This window comes from Octopus sinensis, linkage group LG16 (genome assembly GCF_006345805.1).
Source record: "Octopus sinensis linkage group LG16, ASM634580v1, whole genome shotgun sequence".
NCBI classification, from domain to species: Eukaryota; Metazoa; Mollusca; class Cephalopoda; order Octopoda; family Octopodidae; genus Octopus; species Octopus sinensis.
Genome location: NC_043012.1, coordinates 54,020,952 through 54,040,951, shown reverse-complemented (window position 1 = coordinate 54,040,951; position 20,000 = coordinate 54,020,952). Strand labels below are relative to the sequence as shown.

The following is a 20,000-nucleotide window of genomic DNA, read 5'->3' as shown; positions in this document are numbered from 1 at the left end:
AAATGTTTATACATGTAAATGCATGCAAATATAGAAGTGTATACATATTTGTCTATGTATGAATGTCAGACATGCACATATATTACCGTGATCACCGTAACCGACCAGGCTATCAGATGTTGCTACACATTGCTGGTCACAATGCGCTTAGCATTGTTTTAGCTTTCAAATGACGCCACCCCGCTGGCTAAGCGAGCAGGCCAACAGAAGAAAGAGAAAAAGTTGTGGCAGGGATCGCCACCACCCTCTGCCGGACCCTCGTGAAGCTTTAGGTGTTTTCGATCAATAAACACTCACAACGCCCGGTCTGAAAATCGAAACCGCGATCCTACGACCGCGAGTCCGCTGCCCTAACCACTGGGCCATTGCGCCTCCACACACACACACACACACACACACACACACACACACAACATTTTCCACACTGAAATTAACACGATATAAAGAAGATTCCAAAACGATGGTAATCCTATGAAAGTTACATGGTTAAATAAATAAAATCAAATCTTCACCTCTCGAACTCTAAAGAATGTTTTGTTTTAAATCTTCATAAAACAGTTTCGTCGCTCGGATTTCCTGGATTTTCATTTACACAGATACTTGACCTTACACTATTTTATAATTGATTACTATATGGATAGATAGCCGAGTTCCTAAGAGGAGATTTATGTGATAGCTGCACAATTCTCTGAAACCACATCTTATACTACTCTTTTATATATATATCTTTTATCTTTAATGTAAATAAAGTTGGTAAACTGCGTAGCGTTTCATTTCGTTTTCTCTTACATCTCTTGTTGATTTTACATCCCACTGGTAAAAGCTTTAACCCAAAACGTTGGATCCTCTTCTATTATTTCCATTAACAATGTTATTTTCATCGTACTCATTCTTTTAATACTATTGTATTAAGAAAATTAATACTATTTTATTAATATTATTGGATTTCAGCGCTCTTCCCATCTGCATCATAGTCGTATGTTTTACCTTTCTAAATGTATGTATTATTCGTTTCTCTCCTCCTGACCTGACAATCTTCTTCGCTATATTTACGGGATATACATACATACTCCACCCTAAAAACATATGTACGTGTCTGTGTATACATTCACACACACACGTATGGTCCTTGTTACTATTTTATATACTCACATTCTCATATGAAATACCATATTTTTTCCAAAAGTCACTCCCTTGATTAGACGTAAACAATGAAACACATGCACACACCCTCACTCTGTGGAGGCACATAGCCTAATTGTTAGAGCAGCGGACTCACGGTCGGGGGGTCGTGGGTTCGAATCTCAGACCGGACGATGTGTGTGTTTATGAGTGAAACACCTAAGTTCCACGCGGCTCCGGCAGAAGGTAATGGCGAACTTCTGCTGACTCTTTCGCCACAGCTTTCTCTCACTCTTTCCTCTTGCATCTTGCAGCTCACCTGCGATGGACCGGCGTCCCGTCCAGATGGGGAACCTATACGCCACGGAAACCTGGAAACCGGCCCTTATGAGCCAGGCATGGCTCGAGAAGGAACAAACAAACAACCTTCACTCTGTAATGACACCATGTGAAAGGCAGTTATGCTTCTGCATTTTAACAAGATATTTGATATATTATGTAGCTGTAGCCACGGAAGGTAATTAATCAATAGCATTGCCAGCATAAATATTTAGATCTAAATGTACGGGGAAATTGTATTAGCTTAACATGAAAAAATTAACCCCGCTTTCAGTTAGCCATTTGTTATCATGCACTAAATTATCGCATTTATAATGGATTGCAAATCCTTTAATGTATATATTTACTATCGTTAATCTTTAACTTGCTTTGGTCATTAGACTGCAGCCATGCTGATGCGCCACCTTGCACAGATTTTAGTTGAATGAATAAACCCTAGTGGTTTTTTGAAACCTTGGTACTAAAAAACGCAATAACAATTTTCAAACAGTGGTGGGAAAAAGACACAAAGGCACACATATTTAAATATATATATATATCACCGTGGCCGACCAGGCTATTAGATGTTGCTACACATCGCTGGTCTCAATGCGCTTCGCATTATTTTAGCCTTCAAATGACGCCACCCCGCTGGCTAAGCGAGCAGGCCAACAGAAGAAAGAGTGACAGTACAGCAGAAATCGCCACCACCCCTGCCGGAGACTCGTGGAGCTTTAGGTGTTTTCGCTCAATAAACACTCACAACGCCCGGTCTGGGAATCGAAACCGCGATCCTACGACCGCGAGTCCGCTGCCCTAACACCTGGGCCATTCCGCCTCCACACACACACACACATATTATACACGACAGGCTTCTTTCAGTTTCCGTCTACCAAATCCACTCACAAGGTTTTGGTCAGTCCTAGGGTTAGTAGAAGAGACGTGCCCAAGGTGCGATGTAGTGGAACTGAACTTGGGACCATGTGGCTGGCTAGCAAAAAGGCACTGCCTATCTTGTCTCCCAAAGGGGATATTCCTGAATATTATGTATACTTGAATTGGGATACTGACTCAGACATACTCATACAGATATTTGTAAATATCCACGGACTGGCTCATAGTGAACAAGATACAATATATTCCTTGAGTAATGAAGTAGAATAGGTTGAAAACGTATGAAAAGCATTGTAGGAAATTATAAAACTGATAGAAGTAATGTATAGCACACATATATACATAAAAGTACGATAGTATCACATTGACTATATGTCTCTGTTTAATATAGATACATATATTGAGGTGGTGAGCTGGCAGAACTCGAGCTGGCACGCCGGATAAGATGCTTAGTGGTATTTCGCCCGTCTTTACGTTCTGAGTTCAAATTCCACCGACGACGATTTTGCCTTTCAACCTTTCGGACTTGATAAAATTAGTAACAGTTGAACACTAGGGTCGATGTGATCAACGAACCCACTCCCCCGAAATTGCTGACATTGTGCCAAAATTTGAAACCAAGATACATATACACATATATATGCTTCTATATATCTATCTATCTACGCCACTTTTTTTTTCATCCCCCAAAAGAAAAGCTCTACCTTGTAATTTGTCCCATCTGTGTGCAGCCCTGTGTGGCCAATAGAGAAACTTATCTATCTATCTATCTATCTATCTATCTGTGTGTGTATGTGTTTGTCTGTCTATGAGTGAATATGTGCGAATATCTATCGATGTGCTGAATATGCGACAAGTTACCACAGGAATGAAGGGTTCAATTTTCACTTATATTAAACTCCCATTCTCATATTACACAGATTAGTGTTACAACCTAGACCAAGAGCCACATATAGTTAAAGTGAACGAAACTCTATATAACTACATACATAGGTGTTCGTGCGTGAATTTTCAGTCATATTCCCCTAGTATGTTACTTAATTACGTAACATCAACAGCTATACCAATCCTTCTAATATCCTAAGATCCGCACCTATACACTTAACTATCTCAGCGGTGATAACGACTTCTGCATCAAAGAATGACGCAAGTTATTTAATGATATCCTCAGTGAGGATCAGTAAACTCAATATACATAAAACTTGGGGCTGCTAACACGAATTTTTTCGGGGAAACTCTTAGTGAATGAGAGAATAAGAAATAACTAAAGATTATTCATATATCAGTTGATAGGTTATTGGGGATTCCGTTCATTATTATTGTGTTAACATTTGCAGTACATACATTTATATATTTATGGCCTACATCCTCTAAATATTTTTGCTCTTCAGCTCTTGCTCAAACTGAATTGCTAGAGCGTATAAAATGTCATGAAGGAATTACTCTGGAGCTCTGAGTTCAAATCTTGCTCAGGTTAACTTTACATTTCACTCTTTAAGAAATAACTTTCTAAACCTAGACAATAGGCGTAGGAGTGGCTGTGTGGTAAGCAGCTTGCTTACCAACCACATGTATGTATGTATGTATGTATGTATGTACACACACAGATATATATGAAGGGGCGTATATATGTATTTTGAGGATTTGGGTGCGTGCGCATGTACTTGTGTGCCATGTATATATTTGTATTTTGGTGACAGAGTAAAGATGTAAACATAAGCAATCAAAAAACAAAACAAAACAAAAAAAATCAATAAAGCGATGCTTTGGAACGAAGTCCTTTCCAATATTTATTTCAGCCGATGTACACAGATAATCGTAAAATGCAGCGAACCAGTATGTAAACAACGACGCTATTGTACACACAATGTGACATAAAATAATTCGTATGACAATGTGATATAAAACCAAGTATTGAGACCGATTCAGTCAGCAACATCTTTTACGTTTCCTAAATGCTTAGTCGACTGTCAATATTAGAATTGTTACAGTTTGATGACATATGGCGTGGTTATGGATGTGTGGTTAAGAAATTCGTCTCGTAACTAGTTGCTATCGGATTGAAAACCATACTGTGCATTCTTGAGGCAAATGGCTTCAGCCATGGCTTAGTAGAGGGAGAGAGAGAGAGAGATTGATAAAGACAAAGATATAGATAGATATATAATAACAGAGTGCTAATTACAAAGATAATTAGAGAAAAGAGAAGGGGAAAGAACTTAATAGATAGACAAGGGAAAGAGAAATAAATTGATAGACATAGAAAGATATACTTCACAATGATCCAGTCCACTCAGGTAGTAAGAATGAGTTGTGCCTGTTTATTCAAAAGGCCATCTTTGACACACTATGTTAAGGGAACGTGTGTCGGTGGAGCGCTTTAGCCACTTGCACGCTTTGATGGGTTCAACTGGAACACTCGTCGTCGTACAGCCGGAGTGCTAGTTTGACACACACATATATATATAGGGGGGGGGGGCAATGGCCCAATGGTTAGGGCAGCAGACTCGCGGTCGCAGGATCGCGGTTTCGATTCCCAGACCAGGCGTTGTGAGTGTTTATTGAGCGAAAACACCTAAAGCTCCACGAGGCTCCAACAGGGGGTGGTGGCGATCCCTGCTGTACTCTTTCGCTACAACTTTCTCTCACTCCTTCTTCCGTTGGCCAGCTCGCTTAGCCAGCGGGGTGGCGTCATTTGAAGGCTAAAACAATGCGAAGCGCATTGTGACCAGTGGTGTGTAACAACATCTGGTACCCTGGTCGGTCACAGTGATTATATATATATATATATTATATATATATATATATATATATATATTTATATATAGAGGGCATTATACATACATGCCAGAAGGCATTATACATACATGCCACACGCTAAGAGGGACAATTAGTCATTTCTACCAAAAATATTACTAATCCCACCGAATGCAATTTTTCAAAGTAAGACATTTAAAAAATATAGACCTGTATCACAGTGATTTCATACTTACGTATTCATCGGCAGGCCTGAATGCATTATAAATAAACGACCCTGCCCCGCTTAAGCCGATCAGCTAACTGATCAACATCAACGAAGCACATGGGTGAGTTTACATATATTACATCCGGATAAATGGCAAACTTTTACGAACTGCATTTCGGGAGAGAAAAGTTTTTTCGGAATAAAAATTTAGCAGTTGTCCTTAATTTAAGTAGTTGTCCTTAATTGCTATATATATATATATATATATATCACACATGACTGGCATTCCGTCGGTTCCGACGATGAGGGTTACAGATGATCCGATCAACGAAACAACTTGCAAGTGGCTGACCACTCCACACACACATCACCAATTTTCTGGCACACAATTTTCTGCCAGATTAACACATTTGCTGGATCAATAGAGATGTACTCCTTGCAGACTGCCACTCCGTTAGGAATAACCATTTCGCTACCTTCATGACAAACGCTTTGCATTCATTAGAAATATGATACACAGGTAGAAAAAATATGTAAATTCAAATATGTATTTAATTTATCGACCCCGAAAGGATAAAAGACAAAGTCGACCTTGGTGGAATTTGAACTCAGAACGTAAAGACGGACGAAATGCCGCTAAGTATTTTGCTCGGTGTGCTAACGATTCTTCCAGCTCGCTGTCTTAATAATAATAATAATCCTTTCTACTATGGGTATAAGGCCTGGAATTTGAGAGAGGGGATAGATGATTATATTGACCCCCGTGCACAACTAGTACTTAGTTTATCGATCACGAAAGGATGAAGAGTAGTGTCGACCGCGGCGGAATTTGACTCAGAACGTAAAAATGGACGAAACGCTGCTAAACATTTCGCGGAGTGTGCTGGCGATTCTGCCAGATCACCGCCTTCTTAATAACAGCCCTTTCTACTAAGCCTGAAATTTTGGAGGAGAGGACTAGTAGATTACATCGACGGCAGTACTCAACTCAGAATGTAAAGACTAAGGAAATGCCGTGAGCATTTTGCCCGGCGTGCTAACGTTTCTGCCACCTCGCCGCCTTTCCCGGCTAACGATTCTGCCATCACGCCTCCTTTATAATAAAATATTATTAATAATTATAATAATAACTTCAAATTTTGCCATAAGAGCAGCAATTTTTATAGGGAGTAGATAAGTCAATTACATCGAGCCAGCGTTTAACTGGTAATTATTTTATCGACGGCGGAAGAATGAAAAGTAAATCGACTTCGGCGGAATTTGAACTCAGGACGTAGCGATGGGCGAAATATCGCTAAACATTTCACCCAGCGCGCTAACAATTCTGCCAATAATAATAATAATAGTTTCAAATTTTGTCACAAGGGCAGCTATTTTCGGGGAAGAGACTAGTCGATTACATCAACCCCAGTATTTCACTGGTACTTAATTTATGAAACGCAAAGTCGACCTCGGCGGAATTTGAACCTAGAAAATGAAGACAGACGAAATACCTATTTCTTTACTACCCACAAGGAGCTAAACACAGAGGGGACAAACAAGGATAGACAAATGGATTAAGTCGATTATATCGACCCCAGTACGTAACTGGTACTTATTTAATCGACCCCGAAAGGAGGAAAGGCAAAGTCGACCTCGGCGGAAATTGAACTCAGAACGTAACGTTAGACGAAACAGCGCTTAGCATTTCGCATTTCGACCAGCGTGCTAACGAGTCTGCCAGCTTAATAATAATAATAATAATAATAATAATAATAATAATAATAATAATAATAATAATTATAATAATAATAATTATAATGATTTCTACGTTCTATCAGGACATCATTTCAAGTTGACTTGAGAATAGGAACTCAAAGCGGTTGGTCTCAGATTTATACGTAATGTTTTATTAAAAATAACGTGTCCAATAATTTACATTTTGTTTCGTCCGAAGCGACAGCCTGGACACTGCTTCACTAAAGGGTCTTCGGATGAAGCAGAATTGATATTTTACATTATCTTTCCACCACCGCAAACATAACCACACTCACGCATGTGAGTTCGTATGCATGTGTGTCCGTGTGTCTGTAATGTATGTAAAATAACGTTTGAATTTCAGAGCCGATAAATCAATCTTTATACTGCATTCTCTTCCATTATTCCGTTATATATATATATATATATATATACGTACATACATGCTCAAACAACCACACACGTGTACATACATACATAATCACACACACACATAATGTATATGTGTGTGTGTATGTATGAATATATATATATATATATATATATTTACATACATGCATACATGTGTGCGTGAGTGTGTAAGGGCGAGTGTGGGCGCTCGTGTATGTGTACAGAGAGTTACAGAGAGAAATACCCCAGCTATCTCGGGGCTGATAAGCCGAAATCTCCGTTTCATATTTAAACCAATCTTTTAGTCAAATCATTTTATTGACAACAAAATTAAACCGGAAAAAAAAATTCTAAAAATAACATTCTCTTGAATCGAATTTATCCATAAACCGTGTAAAAGCTTCTGATTATTTCTTTGCAAATAATTGGAAATTCCTTATCTATTTCTATTTATACCAATAGTTATGCTTTCGTCGTATAATATTTCCTATTCCAGCTATTTTGTTTAAATTCTTGCGATGTCAGTTTGTATTAAAATATGAAACGGGTGAAGACAAAGATAACATGTAGAATGCAAGCTGAGCTGAAAATAACAACGTTTAACATAGCGATGAATGAAACCAACGGAAGGGAATGCAGTGGAATCGTTGATTCCTTTGCACCGAAATTCAAAGAACATTGTATGTGAAAGATCTCTCTCTCTCTCTCTCTCTCTCTCTCCTCTCTCTCTCTCTCTCTCTCTCTGTAATACACACACAAACACACACACATTTCTGTTCTGCACGCTTGTTTGAGAAGCGGACCGGATATATGCGCGACGTTCGCAGAAATATTCGGGATCTGTGTGAAAGTTGATAGGCACCTGCCATTTCTGTTTGATTGGAAAGAACGGGGCTGGGCAATTTACAATGTACTAAAAGAATTCTGGTGCTGAAGGGTGACTTTTCTTTTGTAAATAACACGCACGTGGGTGGTACACTATGAACTACAATACACCAACAATAAAGTTACTGAGAAGGTCATACAAGGCATTTTCTAACAAATTTACAGATCATAGTGTTAGAACCGTAGAGTTAGAAATTGGCAGGACCTTCTGAGCGGCGGATAGAATACCTAGCAGTATCTATTTCGACTTAAGTTCAAACCACCCCGAAGTCAACTTTGCCTTTATTCACTTCTTGGCCGATAAAATAGTATCAGTTCAGGGTGGTGGATTGTTGAAGCTTAAATATTATCCACCCGCTTTCCAATCCTCATTATATATATATTCCATCACTCACTTTTACTCTTTTACTTGTTTCAGTCATTTTGAATGCGGCCATGTTGGAGTACCGCCTTTAGCTTCTTACCCCACAGCTGCACCCGCTGAAGCTATACTTTGTTGCCTTCAAAGGGGAATGATACATATAGTTCAAAATGCACAAAAAGAAAGGTTGGTCATAGCTGGAATGCTTTTGATCATGAGACCCTTCGATTCATCACTAGCGCGGAATTAAGCAATTATAGAGCCATTAAAGATAATGAAGGGGTTGATACAGACTGGAGGGGTTGCATGCGCTTTAGTGTATTATTAGCAGGTTCTTCTCAACTATGACGTGAAAGCAGTACGATCAAATGAAAATAAAGGTCACGTTAGACAGCTTAGAACTGGGTATAGAAACAGAGTGATGTTGAAAAGAAGGCTTCTGATCATATGTTTTCTCGATCATAGCTGTCCTGGGGCTAAACAACAACAGCAGCAGCTGTGGAGGTGCAATGGCCCAGTGGTTATGGCAGCGGACTCGCGGTCGTAAGAACGCGGTTTCGATTCCCAGAGCGGGCATTGTGAGTGTTTATTGAGCAAACACCTAAAGAAAAACACCTAAGCTCCACGAAGCTCCAGCGGGGGTGGTGAACCCTGCTGTATTCTTTCGCCACAACTTTCCCCTCACTCTTTCTTCCTACTTCTGCCACAAAGCAGAGGAACCATGGTGTAACCCACTATGGTGTGGTAAACTTTTAGATCCTAGTCTAGATTGCGAATCCTCTGTACCCCAGGATGGTTCAGCTCTCCACCCGTTAAAAGCCACCGTTTACGGAATGAGGGTAACAATGTAGCTTTCGCGCCCTTGCAACCGCCAGTCTATCGCGTGTGGTGGGTGGATCTTCAAGAATGCCACACGCATTCTCAGTAGCTTAGAGTAGGCTCGAATTAGAGATTATTCTTTGTGGCTAATGGCCTTAGTCCTGACTAGAAGAAGACAACAGCAGCTTCTTTGCCGAGCAAACAATTCATTTCTATCTACAATAATCATAAAAAAATGAACCTATTCAAATGTCCTACATCTCAATAGAAATTTCACCCTGAAAACGCTGTTCGAATTTTGTTAGACATTATTCACTCGTTCTAGCTCTTAACCACTTTTAAATTGATAGGAGCCGTCATTAATGGATAACTTCGATAGCTTCTGTTATTGAAATTTCATTATGTTCTTTTATCATTCAGCAAAGAAAAGTCCTGAAAAGTCGCATCTATTGGTGACAGCCATTTTTCCAACTCACGCAGAAGAAATAAAGAAATGAAATAAATATAAATAGCTGTGACAAAAGAGATATCGTTGTTTTGGATATAATCTAAACACTAGGCAGAAATCCATGTAACTTTATATGCCAAACTAAACGTTTCGTCCACTTTTATTTTTTTGAATTTATTTTAAAATATCGTCCAAGATATCTTCTCAATAGGCGTAGGTGTGACTGTGGGGTAAGTAGCTTGCTAACCAACCACATTGTTCCGGGTTCAGTCCCACTGCGTGGCACCTTGGGCAAGTGTCTTTTGCTATAGCCTCAGGCCGACCAAAGCCTTGTAAATGGATTTGGTAGACGGAAACTGAAAGAAGCCCGTCGTATATATGTGTATATATGTATGTGTGTGTGTGTGTATATGTGTTTCTGTGTTTGTTCCCCCCCAACATCGCTTGACAACCGATGCTGGTGTGTTTACGTCCCCGATAGAATAAGTACTAAGCTTACAAAGAATAAGTCCTGGGGTCAATTTGCTCGACTAAAGGCGGTGCTCCAGCATGGTCACAGTCAAATGACTGAAACAAGCAAAAGAATAAAATCTTTTACCTTTTCTTAAGGCGGTGAGCTGACAGAATGGTTAGCACGCCGGGTGAAATGCATAGCGGCATTCCGTCCATTTTTACAATCTGAGTTTAAATTTCGCTGAGAACGACTTTGCCTTTCATCTTTACAGATTCGATTAAATAAGTACCATACCAGTTGAACACTAGGGTCGATGTAATTGACTTTCTCCTTCCTCTGAAATTGCTGGCCTTGAGCCAAAATTCGAAATCAATATTTTTACCTTTTCTGACGATGATGTATCGGTAGAATCTTTTGAGCTTCAAACACAATCCCTTAAAAATATCTATTTCAGATTCTTACCTTCTGAATTAAAACCCACCAAAGTTAAATTTATGCTTTATCCTGTCAAGGTCGATAATATGAAATATCTTTCAAGCACTGGAAATAACATAATAGACTGTTCCTTTCCTCTAAATTTATTGTTTAGTGGCCGCTGTAAGAAATCAATATATTACCATTTCTTATACGCCATTCTCAAAGTTCTATAATTTCTTCAGCATTATTTTCATCATAAAGGCGAAAGAAATTTCGAAGTAAGTATTTTGGATCATTGCGCACCATTACTAATAAGACTCGATTTTATATTGATGGCAAAGTTATGTGGCCTAGGGGTTAGGGTGCTGGGATCTTTTCGGTTTGAACGGCAGTTTTTAACATAATTACTAGGTAACTAAAACATGTTAAACTTCGTATGCTGGTAGAATGTGTTTATAAAACATCTTTTTCTCTTGGCTTTTTTGAGAAAATTCTATAGTTTGTAAGATATTTGTTGTTTTTTTTCCTTCAATATCAACCAATCAATGACGTCCATTGAGGTAAAAAAACATTCTGAGCCGTATGAATATGTCCCTCGTTTATGAAACAGATTGGGTTTATTTACATTTGTGAAGAAAAAAGATACCCTTCTCCTCACCCGTAACCTTAACTAACCCTAACTCTAACCCTAAAATAGATTGAAATGCAATAGATCGATACTAGGGTCATAATTATGGGTGACAATTTCATATGACACCGCTAGAAAAAACTGCCGTTCAAACTGAAAAGATCCGGGTGCTGCACTTTCGATAGTGGATTCGATACTCAGATCGATTCGCGATGTGCTGTGTTCTTGAACAAAACACTTCTTTTCATGTTTTCCCGCTCCACTCAGCTGTAAACAGGCAACTCTGCGATGAACTTTCGTCCCCTTCAGATGAAATGTTGTGATCTTGATCCCCTGTATGCCGGGTAACCGACTCTACAATTGCTAGGATTCGAGACAATATTTACTTACACTGATGATGTAATCATCACTGATGTTATAAGTTTCCTTTGCTTTAAATGACCGCACTTCATGTGTGTCGACATTTCGATACTTTTTCCCCCCATAAAAAAAGGAAAATATTCACTGTCATTTCTGAGTGTGATTTAATAATCTGGTGACTTAATATAAAATGGTAGTATTTTATTTCTGGTATCTCTCCAATCTAATGAACAACTCTCAGTTTATACATAACCTCAGGGATTTCTCCCCAAAGCTTTATCTTTTTCAACATCAGTAAAACCTTAGTTATTAACTTCCTTTTTAGAATGTAAAATATTCTTGACATCGTGCAGATGTTGATCTCTATAAATCATCTGGATTAGTCCAAACCATACGCTTTGTTTAAGGAGCTAATTGAGATCCGTCTTGTTTTATTTATAATCTGGTATGACAAGGATTTTTGCATTCAAGGACTAACTTTGAGCGAAGAAGGCTTCTGGAAGCGAATTAATGCAAGTAATTGCCAAAGAATGTAATACAAGCAAATTACAAGACCCGGTTTCCAGAAATGCGTTTATTTTAATTATAAAGCAGTCATTTTTCAAATCTGCAAAGTCATATTAAATTATCCTATTTAATGATCTCGACCATTTCAGATGACTTTCAGATGGAAGCCGTCGACCTAATCAAACCTTTAGTGTAATCTGTTGTATTACATTCCTTCTTTGTCACCTTCTAATTATATAACCGCCATTGTTATATTCTGAAATTCATCTGTCTTCACACCATTAGAATTAATCTCAACTTTCTTCTGTGCTTTTCCCCCCTACCTCTCACTCACTCTATCTCTCTTTCCTTAAAGCGTTAACAAATACTATTATATGAAGGTCTTCGAGCCAGTGGCAACTTGCTGGAAATAGCAGCTAAATCTACCACAAACTTCATCTAACTAGCAAAAGTAAAAGAAAGGTATGAAGGAAAGGAAAGAATACACCGGATTACTTAGTTCAAGATACACCTAAATATAAAAGTTGGCATGGTCACATCTGGCATGCTTCTGATTAGGGTAAACCTAGTACTAAACAGTAAGAACGATGGTGATGAAGGGGACGACGGTAATTTACATAGTTTTATCGCGAATGTTTCTTGACATTTTTTCCTGAACTCTTCATTCTAATATGATGTTGTTGGTCAGAGTTCAAGCGTCAGCTGAACGAAACACACATAACACATCGTATTCACTCAATTTTGTCAATGTTGTCGGAGAGCCTATCACAACGCAACAATCATCACAACAAGCATAAAAAAGAAAAAGTGCCCGCCGCCCCCTCATTGGAGGGGGAGACGGTGGAAGTCGTGGAGGAAGTTGCCTCCACGAAAAGAAAAAGAAAGGTGAGCAACTAAGGTTGCTCACCAAAGAATGTACAGGTGGCGGAGAAGGGTAGCGACACCCCGCGTCTGTCGACGTAGCCCCCTGCTCCCGCAGCCTCAAAAACAAAGGGGAAAAAGGATCAGGGGACGGTCGGCGGATGTTCCTGGGCCGCCGACAGAACCGCAAGTGGGATGTATGCCACTAGCGGATAAGGTTCCGTTAGCGGGAAGTGTGCCACTGACAGAGCAGTTTGAGGTTTCTTCCCGTGAGGAGGAGTTTATCCTCCTTTACCACGAGGGAGGGACGTGAGTAAATTCTTGGACGGCCTGGGCAACCGAGACCGGGCGTGCTCGGCTTGTACAAGCAGTGCATTATGGCCTCCGCAGGTGGCTGCGAAGGTAACAACATGCAAAGTTTTGTCGAGGGTCACAGTGACCTTTGACAAGGAAGAATTTGCCTTCCTCCTCCCAGGCCCCGATCTGTCGATGCGGAATTGTCTGCAGGCGGCGGGTCACTTGCTTGGGAGCTCTGACGAGGAGGATTGATGTTTGTTATATAATCATTGACTATAAAATGTAAATGAAAGAACAGTGATTTCGAGGGGTTATCGGTCGGCGGGCGCCGGTGCCCCTCCCATTTTTGTTCATCATTATCATCCTCATCTCATTAATGTTTTTGTCCAGCCCGCAGCTACTCCTCTATGTACGCCCTTCATGGCCAATTTTATGAATAAATGTAGCTTGCTTACCAACCACATGGTTCCAGGTTCAGTCCCACTGCGTGGCACCTTGGGCAAGTGTCTTCTACAAAGCCTTGTGAGTGGATTTGGTAGGCGGAAACTGAAAGAAGCTTGTCGTATATATGTATATGTGTGTGTGTAAAGTTTGTGTGTCTGTGTTTGTCCCTCCAACATCACTTGAGAACAGATGCTGGTGTGTTTACGTCCCCAAAACTTAACGGTTCGGCAAAAGAGACCGATAGAGTAAGTACTAGGCTTACAAAGAATAAGTCCTGGGGTAGATTTGCTCGACGAAAAGGCGGCGCTCCAGCATGGCCGCACTCAAATGACTGAAACAAGTAAAAAAGTAAAAGACAGTAAGAGTAAAGTGGTCCCCCAGCACGATCGTAGTCAAATGACTGGGATAAATAAAAGATATATGTATGTATTTATGTATGCAAGTGTGTGTATTTTCTGTTAAGGGCGCCATCATATTTATAGAAATAGAATATAAGGCGGCGAGCTGGCAGAAACGTTAGCACGCCGGGCGAAATGCGTAGCCGTATTTCGTCTGCCGTTACGTTCTGAGTTCAAATTCCGCCAAGGTCGACTTTGCCTTTCATCCTTTCGGGGTCGATTAAATAAGTACCAGTTACGCACTGGGGTCGATATAATCGACTTAATCCGTTTGTCTGTCCTTGTTTGTCCCCTCTGTGTTTAGCCCCTTGTGGGTAGTAAAGAAATACATATTTATAGAAATAACTTACCTGCCAATGGAATTATTTGCGATGCCCGAGTCTTAGGGGGTTTTGCTGCAAAACAAAATAAAAATAGAACATGCGTTACTGTTAATGAATACATTTTCACAACTGATATATAGTAGAAGAAAGGGAAAAAGAAATTCAATCAAAAGAAAGAACACCAATTCAACTTGTAGGCGTATGCATTAATTATAATATGTTAATATGTTCCTTGTAGTTCATTGTCTTTGTCTCATTGTATGCAGTAACAAAAAATATAACCTGGTGAGCGTCGAAACTAAATGACTTTAGTCTTTGTGAGTTTGGATAATTTTGTGTGCCTTGGGGGAAAATATTGAAGCATCATGAGTAGTCCTTCATTTGAGAGAGATCGAAACAAATACAGAGATAGAGATGATGAGAGAGTGAGAAATAATTCTTTTCGATCTTCAATGATGTGAAAGTTCCGAAACGTGAGATTTGTTTTCTTGCCATTGTATAAGAACTTATCCACACCCACGAACTTCACAATATAATTTTTGCAGACATACACCTCCATATATGTTATGTTTTTATGGCTAAGTCAGAGCAGGAGGGCAGTGGATACGACCTTTCCAGGGCTTTTGGGACTGACAGTTGAAAGAACGAAAATATTAGACCAGAAAGAGGTCTTACTTTTGAAACCTGCAACAGAGTGGTCTTTTCGGAAGGTCCAGACGACAAGGGCTAGACGAGTGGCATATTAATTCTACCACCAAAAAACGAGAGTAGTTCGTCAGAGCTTCCATAAATAACATCTATTAAACTTTACTCGCATTACTTTGGTAAATTGAAGGTGGTGAGCTGGCATAATCGTTAGTAAGTCGGACAAAATTCTCAGCAGTATTTCCTTTCGTCTTTACATTCTGAGTTCAAATTTCGCCGAGATCGACTTAGCCTTTCATCCCTGGAGGTCGATAAAATACGCGCCAGTCGATTATTGGAGTCGTTGTAATCGACTTATCCCCTTCTTCGAAATTGTTGGCCTTGGGCAAAATTTGAAACCAACAATTTAGTCCCGGTGAGACTAATTTTACCTTTCCTACTTTTAGGCTTGATAAAATAAATACTAATTAAGTACAGGGGTTGACATAATAAACAGGATTGCTGCAGGATTGCTGGTATTGCTCTACATCAGAAACCACTTTTGTAAAGAGCAGCGCATTGACAGAATACTTAGACTGTTGGATAAAATGCTTTGTAGAATTCGTTCTGCCATTTTGCGTTCTGTGTTCAAATCCCGCTGGGGTCGATTTTGTCTTTCATCTTCCAGAGGTTGATAAAGTACCAGTCAAAAGCTGGGGTCGCTTTAATCTACCACTCCAACTCGATAAAACATTCTGAACTGGAAAGTATTTCCTTCTCAAGCTTTCTTTTCTGTTTTTGTGCAGTTAAGGTCAGTATAATACGTGCAATGATTTTCTTAATTTCTTTTCGTTAGGCATGAAGTTGCAATATTTTAGGTGAAAAAGAAATAAAAGTATTATGTTTTTTTCAATATATTGGTTTCAAATTTTGGTACAAGCCAGTTCAGGGGAAGTACTCAACTGGTACTTATTTCATCAACCCCGAAAGGATGAAAGGCAAAGTCGACCGCAGCTGCATCTTACACACTTTAATATACCGAAAAATATTAAGGCAGTGAGCTGGTAGAATCGTGAGCACGCCGTGCAAAATGCTTAGCAGCATTTCGTCTGTCTTTGCATTCTGAGTTCAAATTCTCCCGCGGTTGTTTATAAAATAAGTACCAGTTAAGTACTGAGGACGTTGTAACCGACAAGCCTCAACTCATACCTAATCTCAGGCCTTGTGCCTAGAGTAGAAACCAATATATAAACTAAGTGTAAAATGGGCTTGTTTTTGTTGTTGCTAGTTCAATGTCATGACTAAAGAGATATTTCCCGTTATGCTAATTCGAGCCATGCAAGTACAGTGATGCGACTACTTTTCAACCGCGTATCAAAGAAGTACTTGTGTCACCGGGAACTTATCGTTTGATTTATTCGCGCCGTCAAACAGAAATAAACAATCTTATCTTTAACGAGTAAGTAAATACTGGTGAAGTAAGTTTCTCGAGTGCTGAGACTGCAACGCAGCTTCAATTCACGTGTTTACTTTACTTCACTTCAATTGCTTTTTCTACTTACACAAAGATGTGAACAATAAAATTTTTATTTTCCTCTACATAAAGTAAAGACCCCACCAAAGAGATTGTTTCTATGTGATCGCCCGATCTACCAGAAATACTAGGCCAATCTTCCACAAACCATATACTACCGGTAAAAAAAACACGCACACATTGTAGTTTTGTACGTCTGAAAAAGATAAAATGGTTGCTTATGGTTGCAACGTCATTAATCGTAGAAATTCTCAATCGTAGAATTTAGTCTGGATCTGAGCAATATGTGATTAATCGACTTTCTAGAAATAACTACCGAATCTTCCTCAAGACAAACGCTATAGTCTTAACCTCTTAACATATTATCCTGTACATTTTCGTTCAGAGATGTCTACTTGAACGAAAATATACATTTACTATACTCCGAGGTATCTGCCACTTATTTCTACTCCGAAATACTTCGTTCATGATGTTATTCTCGTTTTCTATCATTAACTATCAGTAATTATAATTTCTATTAGTAACTTCATAATAAATCATAATTGATCCAAAATAAATTCGTGTACTTATTCTTCCTTATATACAGATACAAAATGAACAACAAAAGACAATATATTTTTGTATGGAAGTTGAAAAAAAAAATGTGTATGTTAGTTAAGAGGTTAAAAAGGACACGTTGGACACCGAGTTTCCGAGTAGCCTGCACATAGGGAAACAAAAACAAGATGGTCATGGTTGGAATGTCGGTGATCTTAAGCCAGTTCGATGAAAGTTACTGTTGGGATAAACAATAATAGAAACAGTAGTATAGTTGCAATGTGTGCTGCCCGGGGCAGCTTTTGAGTTTGTGTCCCCCATGCCTCACCTCCTATGGAGGATTATACAGCAAACCTAAAAGTACCATCGCCATAAAAATGTTGCCCGGGGGGGGGGGGCAGTCTCGTTCATACCCACACAAAGCTACGCTACTCGATAATACTACCAACAAGAAGAGGAAGAAGAATAGTAATCTCCGACTTTAAGCTTGATTAAACACAATCACGTGGTATAAATCCTGGCAACCCACACATATATATCATATCATGATAGCGTCATAGTTAAGCTGTGTCTGGAAACCGATATGTTTAAAAAAAAATAACGAAAGAACAAACAGTACATCAAAGCTGCAGAGATAACAGCTATCATGTCGGCTGCTTAGTATTCTACAGATGAAATCTAAAGCTTTCGTTTGATTATAATCTAATATTGGATGAATGAAACACCATTGACTTAATCAGTTATTGCTTGATTAACATATCTCCGGTTTTATTTTCAATCAAACGTAAAAATAAAAATCCCCTCAAAATGACAAAAGCAAACAAAATATAAAATAAACAACGGTATAAATTTACAAAAAGCAAACGTTATTCTTGTTACATTCCATCCCCACCGCCGCCTCCTCAATTGAATTCTGTATAATTTATTGTTATAATATTTCCATAAGCCATGGTTTGGTGCAACCGTTAGAGCAGTGGTTATCAACAATTTTTTCCCCTATGGATCGCCTTGATTAATTTTTTTATCCTTGTGGGCCCCCATTTCCATTCGATGTTTAAAAACTAGTTTTTTCTTTTACTTATTTCCGCCATTGAACTGCGGCCATGTTGGGGCTCCGCTTTGAGGAATTTTAATCGAACTAATCGACTAATTTTGAAGCCTGGTACTTATCCAATCGAGTTCTTTTGCCGAACTGCTAAGTCTGGGGGACGTAAACGCACGCTCACCGGTTGTCAGTTGGTGGTATGGGACAAAGACACATACATACACACACACATATATATATATATATATACATATACGACGGGCTTCTTTCAGTTTCCGTCTACCAGATTTAAAAAATATATTTTTTTAACTAAACACTTTCAAACTTCGGACACTGGTAGAATGTGTCATATAAAACATCTTTTACTCTTAGCATTTTTGAGAAAAACTTATATTTACGAAGTTATTGCACGTTAAAGATTCTTATTATTTTTTGCTTAAGACAGCAACTTGAAGATTTAGTGATAGTTTAGCTCTAGCAAATAAACGAAGAAATGCATTCCTGCTGTGGCCACCTTGTCTTTTGTTTTCAAACACAATGTTATTCGGTCTATATTACTAAAAGTGTCATTCCTTTTCCTTTTAAAGAACTGGGTGTGATTCAAAAGTCGGTTGGTTGGCTGGTTATTTAGTCCTGAGAGATCTGCCGACATTAATGATAAACTGTTTTTAGCCCTGACCATCCAGTCTTAATATTTATCCATTCATAAGGCGGCGAACTGGCAGAATCGTTAGTACGCCAGGCGAAATGCCCAGCGTTATTTCATCTGCCGTTACGTTCTGAGTTCAAATTCCGCCGAGCTCGACTTTGCCTTTCATCCTTTCGGAGTCGATTAATAAAGTACCACTTACGTACTGGGGTCGATGTAATCGACTTAATCTGTTTGTCTGTCCTTGTTTGTCCCCTCTCTGTTTAACCCCTTGTGGGCAAAAAAGAAATAGGTATTTCGTCTGTCTTTACGTTCTGAGTTCAAATTCCGCGGAGGTCGACTTTGCCTTTTATCCTTTCGGGGTCGATTAAATAAGTACCAGTTACGCACTGGGGTCGATATAATCAGCTTAATCCGTTTTTCTGTCCTTATTTGTCCTCTCCGTGTTTAGCCCCTTGTGGGTAATAAAGAAATAGGTATTTCGTTTCTTTGTTTACTTGTTTCAGTCATTTGACTGTGGCTATGCTGCAAGTCAACCCCAGGACTTATTCTTTGTAAGCCTAGTACTTATTTTATCGGTGCCTTTTACTGAAACGCTAAGTTACGGGGACGTAAACACACAGACATACACACACGCACACACACACAGACATACACACACGCACACACACACTCACACACACACACACACACACATACACTCACACACACACATATATATATAATATATATATATATATATATACGACGGGCTTCTTTCAGTTTCCGTCTACCGAAACCACTCAAAAGACTTTGGTCAGCCAGAGGCTATAGTAGAAGACACTTGCCCAAGGTGCCACGCAGTGGGACTGAACCCGGGACCATGTGGTTGGTAAGCAAGCTACTTATCACACGAGTTCAAATTCCGCTAAGATCGACCTTGCTTTTCATCCTTTCGGGGTCGATAAATTAAGCACATTTGAAATAATACCGGGTATTAAAGA

The 20,000-nt window shown here is 39.2% G+C and overlaps 1 protein-coding gene across 1 annotated transcript in view; it reads right to left on the bottom strand.

Moving 5' to 3' along the window:
* Window positions 1–20,000, bottom strand: part of LOC115220456 (inter-alpha-trypsin inhibitor heavy chain H3-like) — a 244,046-nt gene that overhangs the window by 16,361 nt on the left and 207,685 nt on the right. Inside the window, exon 10 of the mRNA XM_029790584.2 lies at window positions 14,656–14,700. Coding sequence (XP_029646444.1) covers window positions 14,656–14,700 — 45 coding nt within the window. The remainder of the gene's footprint in view (window positions 1–14,655; window positions 14,701–20,000) is intronic.